The sequence below is a fragment of the Platalea leucorodia genome (assembly GCF_965183815.1).
Source record: "Platalea leucorodia genome assembly, chromosome: 6".
Lineage (NCBI taxonomy): Eukaryota > Metazoa > Chordata > Aves > Pelecaniformes > Threskiornithidae > Platalea > Platalea leucorodia.
Window position 1 is genome coordinate 30028657 of NC_138828.1, and position 17422 is coordinate 30046078.

The 17422-nt window shown below is 38.4% G+C and overlaps 1 protein-coding gene across 1 annotated transcript in view; it reads right to left on the bottom strand.

The window, feature by feature from the left end:
* GSTCD (glutathione S-transferase C-terminal domain containing) overlaps positions 1–17422 on the bottom strand; it is a gene marked incomplete at its 3' end in the record, with an annotated part of 74401 nt that overhangs the window by 13436 nt on the left and 43543 nt on the right. Inside the window, exons 6-8 of the mRNA XM_082316468.1 lie at positions 4573–4688; positions 4306–4350; positions 3772–3900 (exon numbers count right to left, since the gene is read on the bottom strand). Of these exons, the coding sequence (XP_082172594.1) occupies positions 3772–3900; positions 4306–4350; positions 4573–4688 (290 nt within the window). The remainder of the gene's footprint in view (positions 1–3771; positions 3901–4305; positions 4351–4572; positions 4689–17422) is intronic.

Below are 17422 nucleotides of genomic sequence, written 5' to 3' on the forward strand. Positions count from 1 at the left end.
CATTACCCCAACAATTCATAAGGCCAGAAATTTTATGTGGAGCAAAAGGGAAGTGGTCAACACATTTTTCTTAACCTGCCTTTGAACTCCTGGCAGATAACAGATAAGAAAATAGCTAAGTAATGCAGATTTGATGTCAAGGTAACTAAAATGCATATAAACGTTTTAAATTAATACCACAAGCAGAGAGATGAAGACTTCTGTTATGTTCATTTTTCTCTACCTCTTTAGATTTTAAGTACTATAACCAGTGAATTTCTTATCATTATGTCCACCTTCACATTTACATTGTATTGTTTTACTGAAAATGGTGAAGTCATCCAATGAGTAAATAGATTTACAAGCCTCAGAAGATGGGTTCATGAATGACGCATTGCCAAACTTTGTACATATCTATGTATTATGGTATTATATTGTCATTTTTGTATCAGATCAGTGTTTAGGACATAATCATAATCATTTAGGTTGGAAAAGACTTTTAAGATCATCAAGTCCAACCGTAAACCTAATACTGCCAAGTCCCACTAAACCATATCCCTAAGCGCCACATCTACATGATACAAAGGCAGCTACACTTTACATTATTTACCTTCAAACACATCAAACACTTGTGCTACTGGCCAGCAAACCAGCCAGCTCCTGTCTTAAATGTGGCTGCATAGGAAAGTTAATCCTGAGTTAATGAGCTAATTCTGAAGAGTAAATCATGGTATAACACAAACTAATTCTGAAGCTGAGACTGATGGAGGTCTCCTAAAAAGGGAAAGCTCCAGGTTTGTCTGTTAAATAGACTACCGAATCAAGTCAAAGAAACTGAAATCACAGGCCTGGAAATGAAGAATTTCCAAGTGAATTTTTCTGACATACACTTCAATGTTTTCTTTGTCACAAAACTCAGAAGAGAATGTAATACTTTTTTTAAAAATAAAAACTCCACAGAGATACTTAACTTAGTATTAACCTTAAAAATAGACCAAAAAAAATGAAGACAGGAACTCCAGTGATCACAAAATTGGAGACTCTTTTCACTGAAAAACTATTACACATCTCACACACAGAATTCAATAAATTATTCATGAGATCCTGATTTTTTGAAATAGATCTCTAGTTCATCCACCGAGATTTATATGACAACGTAGCACAGAAAATAAAGCTAGAGAATTGGAAATTTACACTTGGAAGGACTGGGCTAAAACAATTTCTTCTCTCCTCTTTATCCTGCACTATATTTCTTTTCCTTTATTAAATGAACCAACCAAATAGTTAAACAGCACTGCTCACGTACCATAAACCTTCAGCATTAAACATCCTAAGCTACAGCCAAAATAGGCCCTTGGATAGATGATTTAAAGAACATTCAGACTCACACTGAAAGCTTGGAGCTTGCTGCAAAAGTTCATATTCTATTAACAGAAAATAAAACTGGAGGACAGGAACCTTTACAGAGTTACAAAAGACTATTTATGCCTTACTCTTCACCAGGGCTGCAGAATTCTGGAGAGGACATTTATCTCATTACTTGCAGGGTCTAACATGGATGCTTTGAATCAGTATTCAAATCACCTACTTTGCTCCTGCAGAACTCGGATTCCTGCTTTGATCTGTTCATTTACAGTTAACTGGGAGTCAGAGCATCACCTGTTGACTACAATAGGAGTGCTCAGCATGAGTCCTACAAACCTAGGATATCATTCTGCCTTTATAAATACAGAATCATAAAATCGTTTATGTTGGAAAAGACCTTTAAGATCATCCAGTCCAACTGTTAACCTAACACTACCAAGTCCACCACTAAACCACGTCCTTAAGCACTACATCTACCCGTCTTTTAAATACCTCCAGGGATGGGGACTCAACCACTTCCCTGGGCAGCCTGTTCCAGTGCCTGACTACCCTTTCAGCGAAGAATTTTTTCCTAATATCCAACCTAAACCTCCCCTGGCGCAGCTTGAGGCCATTTCCTCTCGTCCTATCACTTGTTACTTGGGAGAAGAGACTGACCCCCACCTCACTACAGCCTCCTTTCAGGTAGTTGTAGAGAGCAATAAGGTCTCCCCTCAGCCTCCTTCTCTCCAAACTGAACAACCCCAGTTCCCTCAGCTGCTCCTCGTAAAGACTTGTGCTCTAGACCCTTCACCAGCTTCAGTGCCCTTCTTTGGACACGCTCCAGCACCTCAATGTCCTTCTTGTAGCGAGGGGCCCAAAACTGAACACAGGATTCGAGGTGCGGCCTCACCAGTGCCGAGTACAGGGGGACCATCACTTCCCTGGTCCTGCTGGCCACACTATTTCTGATACAAGCCAGGATGCTATTGGCCCTCTTGGCCACCTGGGCACAGTGCTGGCTCATATTCAGCTGGCTGTCGACCAGCACCCCCAGGTCCTTTTCCGCCAGGCAGCTCTACAGCCACTCTTCCCCAAGCCTGTAGCACTGCATGGGGTTGTTGTGACCCAAGTGCAGGACCTGGCACTGAGCCTTGTTGAACCTCATGCAGTTGGCCTCAGCCCATCGATCCAGCCTGTCCGGATCCCTCTGTAGAGCCTCCCTGCCCTCCCAGCAGATCAACACTCCCACCCAACGTTGGGTCATCTGCAAACTCACTGAGGGTGCACTTGCTCCCCTCATCCAAATCACTGATAGATTAAACAGAACCGGCCCCAACAGTGGGCCCTGGGGAACACCAGCTGCCAACTGGATTTAACTCCGTTCACCACCACTCTCTGGGCTTGGCCATCCAGACAGTTTTTTACTCAGCAAAGAGTACGCCTGTCCAAGCCATGAGCAGCCAGTTTCTCCAGGAGAATGCTGTGGGAAATGGTGTCAAAGGCTTTACTAAAGTCCAGGTAGACAACATCCACAGCCTTTCCCTCATCCACTAAGCGGATCACCTTGTCATAGAAGGAGATCAGGTTAGCCAAGCAGGACCTGCCTTTCATAAACCCATGCTGACTGGGCCTGATCCCCTGGTTGTCCCGCACGTGCCGTGTGATGGCACTCAGGATGATCTGCCCCATAACCTTCCCTGGCACTGAGGTCAGGCTGACAGGCCTGTGGTTCCCCAAATCCTCCTTCCAGCCCTTCTTGTAGATGGGCGTCACATTTGCTAACCTCCAGTCAACTGGGACCTCCCCAGCTAACCAGTACTCCTGGTAAATGATGGAAAGTGGCTTGGTGAGCACCTCCACCAGCTCCCTCAGTACCCTTGGGTGGATCGCAACTGGCCCCGTAGACTTGTGTGTGTCTACGTGATGTAGCACGTCACTAACCATTTCCCCTTGGATTATGGGGGCTTCATTCTGCTCCCCATCCCTGTCTTCCAGCTCAACGGCCTGCGTACCCTGAGAACAACTGGTCTCAAGTATACATTACACAATGAATACACATGTATATCATTAGTATAACATTTGCTCTGTCAAGATAGTTCCTTCTCAGTTTTGCATCATGTAGTCTCGAGTTGTTTGCTTTATCTTGGAATGCTTTTACTGTCACCCAACTACACTTCTGATCTCACTTTACTGTACTCAGGCTTAATTTCAGCAACAGTAGTCTTCTCTCCCATCTTCAAAACCGTCTCCAAAATATAGCCATTATATCACTGATTTTAAAATAACATGATTAAACCAATAATCTACCAATAATCTACCGCATTTTTTCTTCAACATGGTCAGGCAGCACTCCTATAGAATTTTCTTTTCTCAGATATTTTAGTTGTTTTAAGAACAATTAACCAGACACTGAAGTTCTGAACTGGAAAAGTTATAATCACTTACCCCAATGTTGAAAGTCCCATTAAAATAGTCCAAATTTGCTTGAATGAACCAAATGTTGTTTAAACCTAGCTCATCACTTCTGTCTTTAGCACGGATCAGAGACAACTCCTTGTTTTCTATGAGCACCACCTAGATTTCATACACAGGATAAAGTAAGGCAAAATAGTACTGAGAAATCAAATACAACATTACCAACAAGCACAAAACTTTGTAGTTTAGTTGAGAAAACATCTAAATTACTTGTGGCAGAGCTTGAGATGTCCAAAATGATTAGCAAGAAACCCAACAACAATGGAAGGCATTTAATACTTGCCAATATCAAGCAGCTTGCAAATATTTTATATTTTCCTATAACTTTTGTTTTCTCAGGCAAGCATAGCACACATTTGGGATTATGCTAAAAATTTGCATGTTTCAAATCTAAGTCCTCTGCTGAGACAATTCTGTCTTTATATTTATTCTCCCTACATGCACATCTTTTTAAGATGATTATCAGAGACCAAAAGCTCCTACCATCTGTACTTTATAATTTACCTGACATGATGGTATCATGTGAGCAAGAACAATTCCAACGTGGCCCTGTCAAAACAAAAACAAACAACAAAATCTGAGTCTCTTTTCAGTGTCCCTGTTGTTGACTCATTACATGATGAGCATCCCTTAAACAGTGACAAAACCTTTGAAAGCAGCTAAAATTTCAGCATTTATACTTTTGCTTTGCTTTGTGGCAGCAATCACCTAGAACCACAAAGATGAAAGCTGAAGGAAATTGCACCATGTGAAAACAAAAATATACATTACCCCTCCACTGCAAAAATCCACAATCACATTTCCAGGCTTAGCAAGCTTTGTCACCGCTGCTACCAAATTATTCAATTGCTGCTGCTTCCTCAGAGCCCGGTCTCTGGACATCTTTCCTGGGGATGACAGAGAAAATGCCTAAGCAGTCATCAGCAGTTCTCAACATTGAAAATTTTAAATGAGTAACAGCAAAGCATTGCAAATGAAATTTATGGCCAAAACTAAAAACTGTCTGGAACACTGAGGCATCCAAATCCACTTTGAGCTAAATTCACAAATATTTGGTAGAGCTTTCTCTATACCTTTAGCATATTTAAAACTTCACTTTCCAGCTGTTGCTGTTCATGCATCCTTAGGAACAGACTTGTATAAACTGGAAGCAATGTTGATATAAAGCAATCAAATCAGTGTAAGCTCTAGCCTGATTATATTCCAAACCTGTGAATCATGCCCAGAAACAGAGCTCAAACCCATGCACAGTAAGGTTGCCAAAATAAATCCCTCTTTACTATATTTATATACTATCCTTAATCATCTTGTTTTTAAAAGTTGTACTTTTTCCTGTCAATTTTCACTTTTCATAGTAAGCAGCCCTGTTTATTTAAATGACTGTGTGTTCTCAAAGTGACTACTCCTGCGTAGCAAAGTCTGGCTTTCTATCGCATCTGTAACACAACCAGAAATGGAAAAACTATTAATTTCTTTCACATGTGCTTGGTGAACTCCAACATACAGTTGCTTCAGATATAATGAATTTGTTTAGTCAGCACTTACATATTTGTAAAGATGCATTTCTCTCTCAGTGGGGCTAACACAGTGCTGACAGACCTATTTAATACTCACTCTGTTTGTTCATACAGCAGAGTTTCACATAGATATCGACAGTAAAAATATTCATGAGCTCATCTTCACAATAAGGAAAAAGGTACTGAAACAACTCTCTTAAATGAGTTTTCATGAAGGAGGCTTAGGTGTACCAAACCATCCTTATGTTCTCTGAAATATGAATATATTTCCTACTTGGAGTACCACATTATATTTGAGCATGTGCACTCTCCAGTTTTGTATTAAAGTCATTAACTTTGTCTATTAAAAATACATTTTTAATTTACTACTGAGGAGTAGTTTAGAATAAAACCCACAAATCAGTGAAGTTTCCTAGTTACTACAAAAGCAGTTCAATTCTCATCATTATCATAAATTGCATTTATTATACAGTTTATTGCTTAAATCTCTATCCTAAAAATGTATTATTTTGTATTATATATTTGTAGATAATATTTCATTTTACAAATAACCAATCAAATTCAACAAATTCATCAGATAAAATGATCACTGCATTGCTCTGGGTAGAATGAGAAAAAAAAGCCCACTTTTCAAGATATTACATTCTATACTGTCAGGTCAAAGAGAAGAGAAAAACTGACAACAGAAGGCAGAGGAAGTAGGGCAGAGTTCATTCTGCACAGTTACTGCACAGACAGTCATTTAAAAAAAACAGAGTAATGGCTTTTAAAAAAAAAATATTCCTAGGTGACTGCACTGCATGGTGACATATTAAAACCTGTACTACTTCTTAATGGAGGTTAAGAGATTGAGCACAGCCTCCTCACTTCTTATTGGCTTTGTAAGTATAAAATAGTACATTTTATAAAAATAAAACCACTGTTACATTTCAAACATTTTTTACACTTTGTGAAGGTTACCATAAAGAAGAGTCACAGAAAATTAAACTTTCTAATGACAAAAATGTATATAAGGACTGTGGATATAAAACCTTTACCACATTATGTAAAATGCTAAATACATTTTAAGGAATCATCTCTTTCACATGAGTAAATCCTTGGAAAAACTTTTTATGAAAGACTATACTGGAAACCCCTGTGTGCCAAATATCTGTGTGAACTGCTCCATTGCTTGCCTCTAATTTTCATGCTTCCATTTGATAAACTAACATGCAAATGTTCTCAACACCTACAGCTCTAACTGAAGCCAATGGAAGACGCAGGCATTCCAGCATGTGCAAAATCAAGTGCTGTCACGGTGTTTGAGCTAGAAATTCAGCTTGGAGGTCAAACCTATAATTTGTTAGGTAGACAGGTATTGTGACATTAATACCTAGAAAATCCTATACCTAAAAAAAAAAAATGTTCCCTGCGTACATGTATGTGTATGTCTGTGCACACACACACACACACACACACACACAGTGGATTGTTTGAGTTTAAAAAAAAGTAGCTGGTGTCCTGCACATGGCTTTAATCTAATTGAGGCTACCTGAGCAATAAATGAAAAGAATCAAGAAATCTAATTTATACTTGTCTGCTATATCCCCCATACCTGAAATACAGCTGTGGCAAGCAGGGCACAATTAACAGGGACTTTTATCTTGATAATACAGGCTACTACTTGGGTTTGTTTTCATCAATCAACAGATCTTATTGGTTTTGTTTCAATTATTTTAATTCTACCTGATAAAGTACTGAATAAAATAGTAAAATAAAAAATAGTAAAATAAAAACAAAAATACAAAAAATAGTAAAATAAAAACAAAAAAGAAATTATCAGATGCCTTCCCCTTTTATGGAGGCAGCAAGAAACTGAGTCATATTTGAATTCTTTCATCTGATAAGCAAATGAGCAGACAAGCAAGCCCAGGCTTCCCAACAGACAGAGCCTTCGAAGGCCCCTAGGAGCTGTCCATGCACAACATCTACATCTGCCCACGATTACACAGCTGTAAGACGTGTGACTGCAGCTCAGCTCGGTGAATCTGAGCTTGCTTTAACCAACCCAGTTTGGACACCGACAGCGACACTGCTATGACAGCTCTGCGTTTAGGGCAAGGTAGCCTTCCAAAAACCTTTTCAGCTCCTATGCTGCTAAAACCCAAGCTACCAGCTCAAAATTAGCTCGGCTTATCTCTATAAACTGCAGGCACACTTCTAACTGCAGTATAAGCCTACTCTTGTGATATTGCAGGTCCAGAGCTAGTGGACAGCAGCAGCAGGCACAAATAGCAAGAAGGAAGCAGGAACATTGAACATTAACTCCTGATCAATACTGGATAAAATTCCAGGTTCAGATAAAAACAGAAAAACAGGCTTTCCAAAACCATGATAAAAGCATAAACAGAGTTTTTTGTTTGACATAATTCAGACTTGTCCTTTTAACCTCAACACAGCCAAAGTACACAGAATCCTTTAGTTAGAAATACACCGTGAAGACAAAAGGTCAGCTTTGTTCTCCAAAATGGGTTTGAACACAACAAAATTTGCCTCAAAAGCTTAGGTGGCTTCTTTTACACTGTAACTCATTTTTAACAGTGGCTGGTTCTCACAAGCATTATCTTAAAAAAACAAAACAAAACAAAAAAAAAACCACCAAAACAAAACACAACAACCAAACAAAACACAAATCAAAAAAACCTTCACAAATTTTCTTCCTTTCTATTTGGTGAAAACAAGTAATAAAAGTACTTAAAGCTCATTCACGGTATAAAGTGCAAGCTGCCTTGGTGGAAAGCCTTCTGAATTCATGGTTTCCTGAGCTCAAGTAACCGTCGCAATTAATTTAATGGGATTTGTTGTAAATGCTTTTTTCCCTGGTAACTTTTGTATCACTCTCTTATATCCACTTTCAACTTCAATCTTCATTACTATGAGAGGGACCAGGCAGACAATTTTGTTTCCAATTCCTCAACAGGCATTAGCACAAATGTTCTGAGCCATTTTCCTGCACAAGGACAGACCATACCTGTCATGCCACAAACAGCACAAAAATCCATGCAAGCAAAACACTTCTCTGTTCTTATTCTCCAACCCTAAGGTTTTCCTAAGAGGTCTGGGATTTATTAATATCAAGTACAACTCCTGAAAAAAGCCATCAAATTTTCATACTGTGCAAAGTCAGCAAATAGATCCTAGAGTCACTAAAAATCAAAAAGTAAAATGATAACAGGTTTCACCAGCAACAACAGATCCACTACTTAGTACTCAGTTAGTCAACCTCCTGAGTACTAAATTAGTAAGAAATACTTTAAAAAAAATATTAGCCTATAGCCTTTGAAAAATCCCTAAACATTAACTCTTCAAGGTTATGAACGAGCAAGGTTTCATCCTCCCTTACTGTGCAGACAATAAGTAGCATACATTCCCTTGAAAGATGAAGAAAACCAAGCTTGAATCAATAGGTCTTTTGTCTGCTCTACGTCTGTATTTGGAGCTCGGTAGCTAGAATTACGGAAACACAGCAAGCCGTGACGCAGCCTGTAGAGAATGTTAGTTAGCACGGCTGGGCACACTGGTCCTTCATCACAGCAAATAGGCAATAAATTCAACTAAAACTTCTGCCATCTAAAAACACTACAGCTCACCTTGCATCTCTCAAGCCCTGTGATGGTAAGCAATGCTAATTGTTGTCTTGAAGAACAATAAAAAAGAAGATAGCTTGAAATTTAGCCCTACAAGGCAAAACCTTGAAGAACATGACCTTTTCCTACAATACACTGAAAAGCCCCCCTATAATGCTTTGCTCCCTTCGTAAGACCCCAACTGACAGACTGCCATACAGTCCCAGAAAGATTTATTTTCATTTTTAATTAATCATCACAACAAAAATATTTGGCTTCATGAACCTAACATTGCTGTTAATTCAGCCTTTGTCAAGCAGAGCTTTAAAGTCTCTGTGGAACTTAGAGGTCTTCCATTTTGGCACAAACAACTCCAACTTTTAAGCAGGCAAAAAGCCATTTATTTTCATATTGCCTTTTGTCAGTGTTCAAGCTCATATAATCCTTCAGTCCTCAAATAATACTTCCATATTTCGCAAGTTAAACTTGAAAATCCATTAAAGTTTCCTCAAATAAGCAAAACTCAAATATCATCCCTAAGACATTAATCCTATTCAACTTTGAAGTCGTAACACAGTACAACAGAACACACAGCTACCAAAACATACATGTAACACACAATACATGCATTCTCCTATTCCATATAGCAGAACTGCATAATTATATTGTTTTAGAACAAGTATCTTTTTATTAGGTTTTCCATAAGCCTCAGCTAACTAATTCAAATGATAATGAGAGGCGATTTTTCATGGAAATTCAGGTAGAGAATATTTATTGCTATATTGATTTAATCTTAGTACAGCAAAAAGGCTCAGTAACTTAAAGCAAAAGCCAAAAGAGACAGTTTTATTATCTTATACGAAGCCGAACACATTTTTCTGAAACCAATGCTTTTTTTTTTCTGGTAGTTCCTTATCATAATACTCAGCTCATCTCTCCTTCACTTTGATGATGTCATCTCCTGCTACACTATTTTTGGCACTTGTTGAGGGGTGGAGGGCTTGTTTGCTTCTTTGTTTTGGGGGTGGTTGTTGTGGTTTTGCATTATGGGTGTTTTTTTCTTTTTAAATGTAGTATTTGTTAGATTAATATAGCTGTACAGTGGTTCCCATGCAACTGCTAGAAAAAGCAGAATTCAAACAGATGAAGGATGCCAGTCCAGCTGACGTTTACTTACAAAGAAATATTCTTACCAGTCAGAAACAATAATACCTTCTTATAAAGAACTCTGCCAAATCTTGCAATAAATACAATTAGCAAGGACAGTAACTTTGCTATGGTCCAGTGGTCACCTCGGTTACTTGAACAATATTCTTCTTCGACTTCAGCTGCTTTAATTCAATCTGTGTGGGCCAGTGCTGAAAGTTGAAGATCTGCCCTCCACTTCTCCAGCCTGGGGCCACCTTCCAGCTGCCCCCTTTCACTGCACTGACCTTCCCCCAAGAAGGGAACTGCCAGCTTTCAGCCACATCTGTTTCCTACTCTTATTGCACGACCACACTGGAGGAGAGAGAAGCAGCAGCAGGGGATGGGCCAGCCAGTCCCAGCATCATCTACAAGTATGTCATGGTAAAGACCCAGTTGAACTGCAGTCTGAAATACATACTACATCAAAAGGCAAACTTGCCAAAAAGGTATAGGAGAGGCAAGTGTATCTCAATCCTCCTCTCCCTCTCACCCCCCTTTTAGAATGAAGGAGGGAGGCAACTTTGATCGGGCAAATAGGATGATTATCTTTCCTGAGCAGTATTTTCATTTAATACAGCTACTAGTGTGTTTGTGGTTTTTACACTTGAGTGTAACTCAGAGTGGGGGACCCAGAAAAGAAAGTGTGGCTGTTGAGAGAGAAGTCTGCCCACATGCTGTATCGGGACCTGAATATCTCCTAATTGATATAAATCTGTCAATTTAAAAGGAATAAGTTATATTCTTCAGAGTATGGTTTCAGCTTTGGGAATAAAGCAGGCTCTTACTCCAGAGCAGCTGTAAAACAATTAACACCACAAAACGTCCCTACCTGATTCCTCATGGCAGTCTAGATTGTAGAATGACATTAACCTTGGCTCTCCACTTGTCAGGCTCAGTATAAATTGTTTTCCTTATGTCCAACTCCCTTATTGTTACATAGCTTTGTGAAATAATTCAGTCTGGCTGTTTCCAGTGATGCTGGACTAAGAAGTGTTTGTCACTGGAAGTCTGCCTCTTATTTATAAAGAATGTACTCCTTTACTAAGTGCATTAAGTCTAAGGGTCAGGCTTTGAGCTGCAACATGAATGCAGCATTCAAAGGCTGGCCTCTAACACAAAGTAGTTTTGAAAAAGGATTTTCCTTCTTCATCTTGAGAATTCTCTTTCTTTCCTTTGCTAAGAAAAATATTAAAGGGACACCTAAATGTGAAAAATAAATTTGAGTCCACCCAAAAGAGGAAGTCTGATCCAGATCAATGCTAAAACAAATTATTTGACATGTTAAAATGAAATTTTACAAGCTTATGAATATATGAAATAGACTGAGAAGCAAGGCTGAAAATACTCAAGAAATGCAAAACCTGCTGAATTTGGTCATAAAAATATTTCTTATAATGGGGGATATTGAAACTGCTGGAATTGACAGTGACAAAAGAAAACATCAGTCAAATTACAAAAAAAAAGTTTCACTGTTTTTACATTTTCCACTACACCAGTTGCCTTTAACAGTCTAATACAATTAATTTGCACAATAGGTGAATTTTCCAAATCACTCTCATTGAAAAGTAGATGGAAACATTTAACTCAGAAGAGCTTCACAGAATTTTAAAGTAGGTACTTAATTAGCATTTCCATTATATTGAGGAGATATTTTTGGGTTGTCCTACCTGCAGCAATGTATGAAGACTGAGAATCTAATTCACATTTTGGAAGGCCAGGGCACAGAACCATCAGAAACAAAAAATACCTACTTTGAAGCATCACAAAGTATCAAATATTTCTGCAGCCAAAGCTCTATGCTGGAAATTATGTTTTATTGTACAGAAAACTACAGCAAACATTTTTTTTCCTGTTTCATTGTTCTGATCTTGTTGCCTTTCCAAGACCACCTTCCTAAGGTATACCCAAAAGGCAGCTTGCAGGTGGGGAAAGTATATGCTTTTTGGCTCTGCAGACAATCTCATAGAGTTGTAATGCGATATAAAGACAGAGGGGCCAGAGACCTCCAAAGACTACTGGGAGAACTAAATGCTCAAGCCTTTTCAAGAGACATATCTACAAGGGGCAGCAGAAAGATGCAGTTACACAAGATGATGGCAACTGTACTGGCTCTTTGAGCTGTAACAGCCCTGTCAGTGCAGAAACCCAAGTTCCTTGTTTCTCTGTAAGATGCTACGCTGCACCATATGAAGTAGGTCTCGCTCACTGCTTATTCAAGCATGTCCTAGTGCTGTACTCCACGTTTACATGGTACACACATGCTTCAGCTTCCTCCTTGGCTTTCTCTAGGCACTGTGACACTGTCCCAGAAAGTAAAACAGCATTTTAGGACAGAATTGTTTGGTACTTACAAAGACTGCTTGTAAAAATTCTTTTAGGTTTTCTTATGCATATGGCCATGACTGAAGCCCTCAAAGTGTAAATCACTTCCTCTATTTAACCAGGAATAAATTCCTATGCAAAAATCAGACTAGAAGATAAGCTTTACTACTTGTATGACCAAGGGACAAATTAACCATCCTTTTCCCTAATTCTGTATATAATATAAAAAGAATCCTAAGGCACAAAAGGGAGCTTGCAGGTGAACTGAAAAATTGTTTGTTGGACAATTCTCAATAGAAGATCTAAGTAAAGCAGAATAGCATCTATGGTGAGCAATCACCTGCTTCCTAACTCTCCTACATAGATGACTCAAGACAATCTATCATTATTTTGTAGTTCTCAGAGAAATAGGAGCCCATTCTATTACATTTAAATTGTCATAATTGTTTACAGAGGCTAAAACATTTGTTCAATCAGATAAAACATCAGATAGCTCGGGGTTATTACTGACTCATTTGCTCTTCCTTTTCTTTTGGAAATTGCTATTCTGATCTTCCTTACCACACATTGGATATGAAAATATATATATACACACACACACAAAAGTATTGTATTTTAAGCAAAACCAATGTGGATATTCAACATCAGTTAATATAATACAGGTACACTAGAAATATGCCAGTGTCTCATTTCTTTTCAGCTTGGACTTCCTGCATTGGCTTAACTCAATAGAAAAGTTTTCCCACTGATTTAATTTCAGAAGTAACTGAGTTGGGTCAAATTTAAGAAAAAAAAAAAATCTGGCTCTGACTGTATAAATATTTCCTTACTTCTGCATCAGAATTTTAATGCACTAATCCTATCATGAAATATCCTACTTTATCACAGACATAAGCAAAACAGAGCAAGTGAGTAATAAAAACCATCAACATTAACAGAAGGACTGTGCTTTTATTACTGTTCTCCACAGCTCACCTCCTCCCATTTTTAAGCTCTCTTTCCATTCACTCTTGCAGAACAAAAGCATAAGCTAAAGATTCAGGGAAAACACTCTTTTATAGATCAGACTGCAATGGAGAAAACCTCATTTAACTCTATTTTTATTATTAACATTCTATAAAATAACCTGTTTTATAATATGTCTGTTTGAAGCAGGCAGAAAGATATCCTGCTGCCCAGAGTGCATTTTTATGAACAGAAGTAATCAGCAGCCACATTTATCCAAACATTTCAGAGGAAGGCAGTTTTTTGGTTGTTTTGGGTGTTTTTGTTGGTGGTGGTTTTTTTGTTTTGTTTTGTTTAACCCTGAGTGGGTGTTTACCAAAACACATTCTGGAACTATTAAGTTTGGAAACACTCAACATGCCTTTACTTGTTGGTAAAAGGGCATATAAATCCTTACTTTTTAAAAGAGGTAACAGGTACATATGTCAATTCTATATCTTCATATACTTCTAAAAGCAGCAATCTCTATTAAATGAAGAAAATTGCTATTAAATTGTCTTGGCATACAGTCTATTTATCTTTTCCTATCAGATCACTGGATGTTTTCATTGTTACTTTGTGTCTCAACTTTTCCAGTTCATCACAACAATAATTAGATTTTCAGGAAAGTTGTGTTGGTTTGTTTTATTGTTTTTTAACTAACCTCTGAGGAGGATGGGACTAACAAATGGCTTGAGAAAAACCAACATTTGTTGCCCGGAGCCTCGTTACAGCTAAGAATATATAGCTGCTCTGCGCTTTGCAGTTCAGAATGTATCAGTCTTCATCCTGCGAAGACCAGACTCCGCACACTTGAATGTTCGTGGCACGTCTAAGAGAACTAACAGCATTCATGAAGTAACGAATGTGCACACGTGTAAAGTAACAGGCTTAGCATTCATTGGGGGTGAGGTGGGGGAACAAACCAAAAACCAAACATCACAAACAAAGCCTATAAACTATCCTTCTGGAGAATGTATAGCATGCACTTTCAGTCAACAGATAAGGCCAGAAGAGAAAACCTCAGAGTACACATTATTTTTTACTATAGAAAGGCTTTTATGATCAAATGTAGTGATATTTTAGCTACAGTCAAGTGAGTACAAGGGAACGCTACAATGCATGGTTTAAAATATATAGATATAGGGCAATAATAAAAAGGACAGAAAAGACAACTGAACTCCATGAGAACATTTTATTGATTTTTTAAATAGGAGTCCCTCCTGATCTTACCAACCAATCTGCTCTTTATTAAGGCAAGCTTTGCAAAATAGCTTTATCACTTCAGGCATAGAAAACCCCTTCATCTCACATACACTATCTCGGTGTAGTCTAAAAAGGTCAGACAGCTATGAAAACTGACCTTTGACAGCCTAAACAGGAATTTGGTCTTTTTCCTTTTTTGTATTAGAGGATTTTAAACAACAAAAGAATAAGTCACCTTTAAAAAAATTAAGATCAACAGATGTCAGTAAAAAGAACTTAAAACTAATGCTGGGCTCCCCCGAATGACGTTCTACTTATAAAAGTTTTTAGGTTTTTTTCCAATTGCTCATCTGCAAAACTCATCTGCTGAATATTCAACAAAAAGCAATCCAGACAGAAACAGCTAACATCATTTTTACACATCTAATCTAGTATTTACACTATTTTTAACCTTTTTTATACTAGATTGTGAAGCCTCTATATGTACTCAAATTAATGTGTTATTCACACTAGTATGTACTTGTTAGAGCCATGCTCATCTAAGTTTTTCACATTATAATATTGCCAACAGCAATCTTCAGAAAAATCATGTATCAGCACCTCTCCTAAAACACTAAATTAGTTCCAAAATTCTGAGCTACTACACATTTAAGACTGACAACGTCTGTTCAGCCTTCCTCTCATTCTCAAGCCTTTGAGATTCATATTTTCAAGCTATTTTTCTGGACTCCCAAAGATTAGGGAATTATTTTGTTTTAAAATGAAAGCAGGCAGTATTATACAATCATGAGATTTCAAGGAAGGTATCAAACACTGAGTCATGACAGAACTGTGAGAAAAAATGACGTTGCATTTACCCTTCTTTCACTTCTTTTTCTCCCATTTATTCATACACTGCCTCTCCTACACTCTTCTTTCTTTTTCCCTTCACCTTTCTGCCTTACCTTCACATCTTTAGGGTCAAGATGCCATAAAGAGAAGCCGATGCGTTCAGAACTCATGAGCAGTTGCAGGACCTTATAACTGACCCTACTGGACTACGTGACCACCTGAGGTCCCTTCCAACCTGAATTATCTTATGATTCTACAAATGGGTATGTTACGGGTAGTAAGAGTGCTAAACATCTTGCTCAAAGAGCACGTGTCAGAGCAAACACAGTACAGCAGACAGATTTCTAACAGCTTTACAACAGTGGTGTTCCTTTAAATTTACATCTCCTGTCCTCCCTGTACCTCCTCTGTTGCTGCTTTTCTTTTCCGTTACCTCACTACACCTGGTCAGCACTTTTGCCTTTATCTTCCACTCCTTATGTGCTCAAACACAACTATCACTTTTAGCAAAGTGCTTGAGTAAGATGCGAGGAGGAAAGCACACCAATACAAACCTTAAAAAGTGAAAGATGATAAAACTTATGGGGAATAATAAAGGAAAGGGAAAAGCAACCTCTGCTGTGCTAAATGTGGAAAAAGGGCTCTAACCCCAAAAGGAGTGCTGTTTTACCTACGCACAATATTATACCAAATCTCAGCAACATCCAGGCTTGTAAGGTAGGGGCTGCTCACTTTCTGCAAAATTTCTTCAGATGAAGATGTCACTGCCTGACAATGAAACAAGAATCAAATGGTTTCTTTACCTCTCACAAGCCTAATATACTGATTGACAGCTCCTGTCTTGCTGAGGAAGGGGAACAGCTAAATCCTGCTGAATTCAGTGCTCACCAGAGGCTGAGTGGTTGTGTCTTGCAGAAACAGAAGAGCTCCTTCCCCAGCAGGAAACAGAAATGGGCCCCTCTTGAGGTCAGAACAGGGGCCAGAAGCCCCTGTCATTCACACTCACAGCTGTTCAGCAGCATCTTGCCTCCAGGGGATCAACTCTTGGTAGTTAAGAGGCAGCCTATTCACAGTGCATGCAGGAACGTGAGCTCCTTATGCTGAATATCTACAACTGATTGCTAAGGAAAAGGTAAGAGCTAAATGGCTCTGTACAGTAAGGAGTAGTGAATCACAAGTAAGTGAAGGAAAGACCGAAGGACACCTTCTGATCTATACCATCTCATTAATTCCCACCACAGCCTCTAAATAAGCAAGAAAATGTTAAATATTAGGTATACTAATAATTTGGATGATTCCTGTCTCTGATTTGCTTATCAGTAAGAGTGAGAAAGCCTGAACTAATAATTCAGAAACAGGAAACGCTGGCTTAGAAGACAGACATGATTCATTTGGCCCTTATGTGTCAAGCAATTGAACAGCTGGCTGCTGGACAAACAGCAGTACTTTCAGCTTAACTTTACACATCGTGTCTGTTTACTGTGCAAAGGTTAATGGCTGGAGGAATCCCTCCAAAACACTTACCCTGATGAAAAGGAATTTCATCCTTGAAATTTCATTCTGCATTTCAGTCATTACAAAAATTAAATCCCACACTGCAAAGGGTTTGATGACCAATTTGTAATTCACTGACATTTGAATATGCAAATAACCACATCATTTCACACTGGCCGGATATGACTTCCAAACAAAAGGCATTCTAGTTGCACATGGAAAGGCTAAGGTTACAGACTTCTACCTTGTCCAATCAATTATCACAGGACTTACAGCTTGATCCTGTATAAATCTGGAGTTTATGAAAAATTTACTCAATTCAATCAATTTTACTGTATAAAAGGAGTGTCTCTGGTATTCATGTGGTTTATGTTAGTTAAAAGGGCTGAAAAAACATTCAAGAGTTCATAGGAAATATAGGAATTACATGACTCCATCATAAGGTTTTAATTCAGTACTAGTAACTGCTTGACC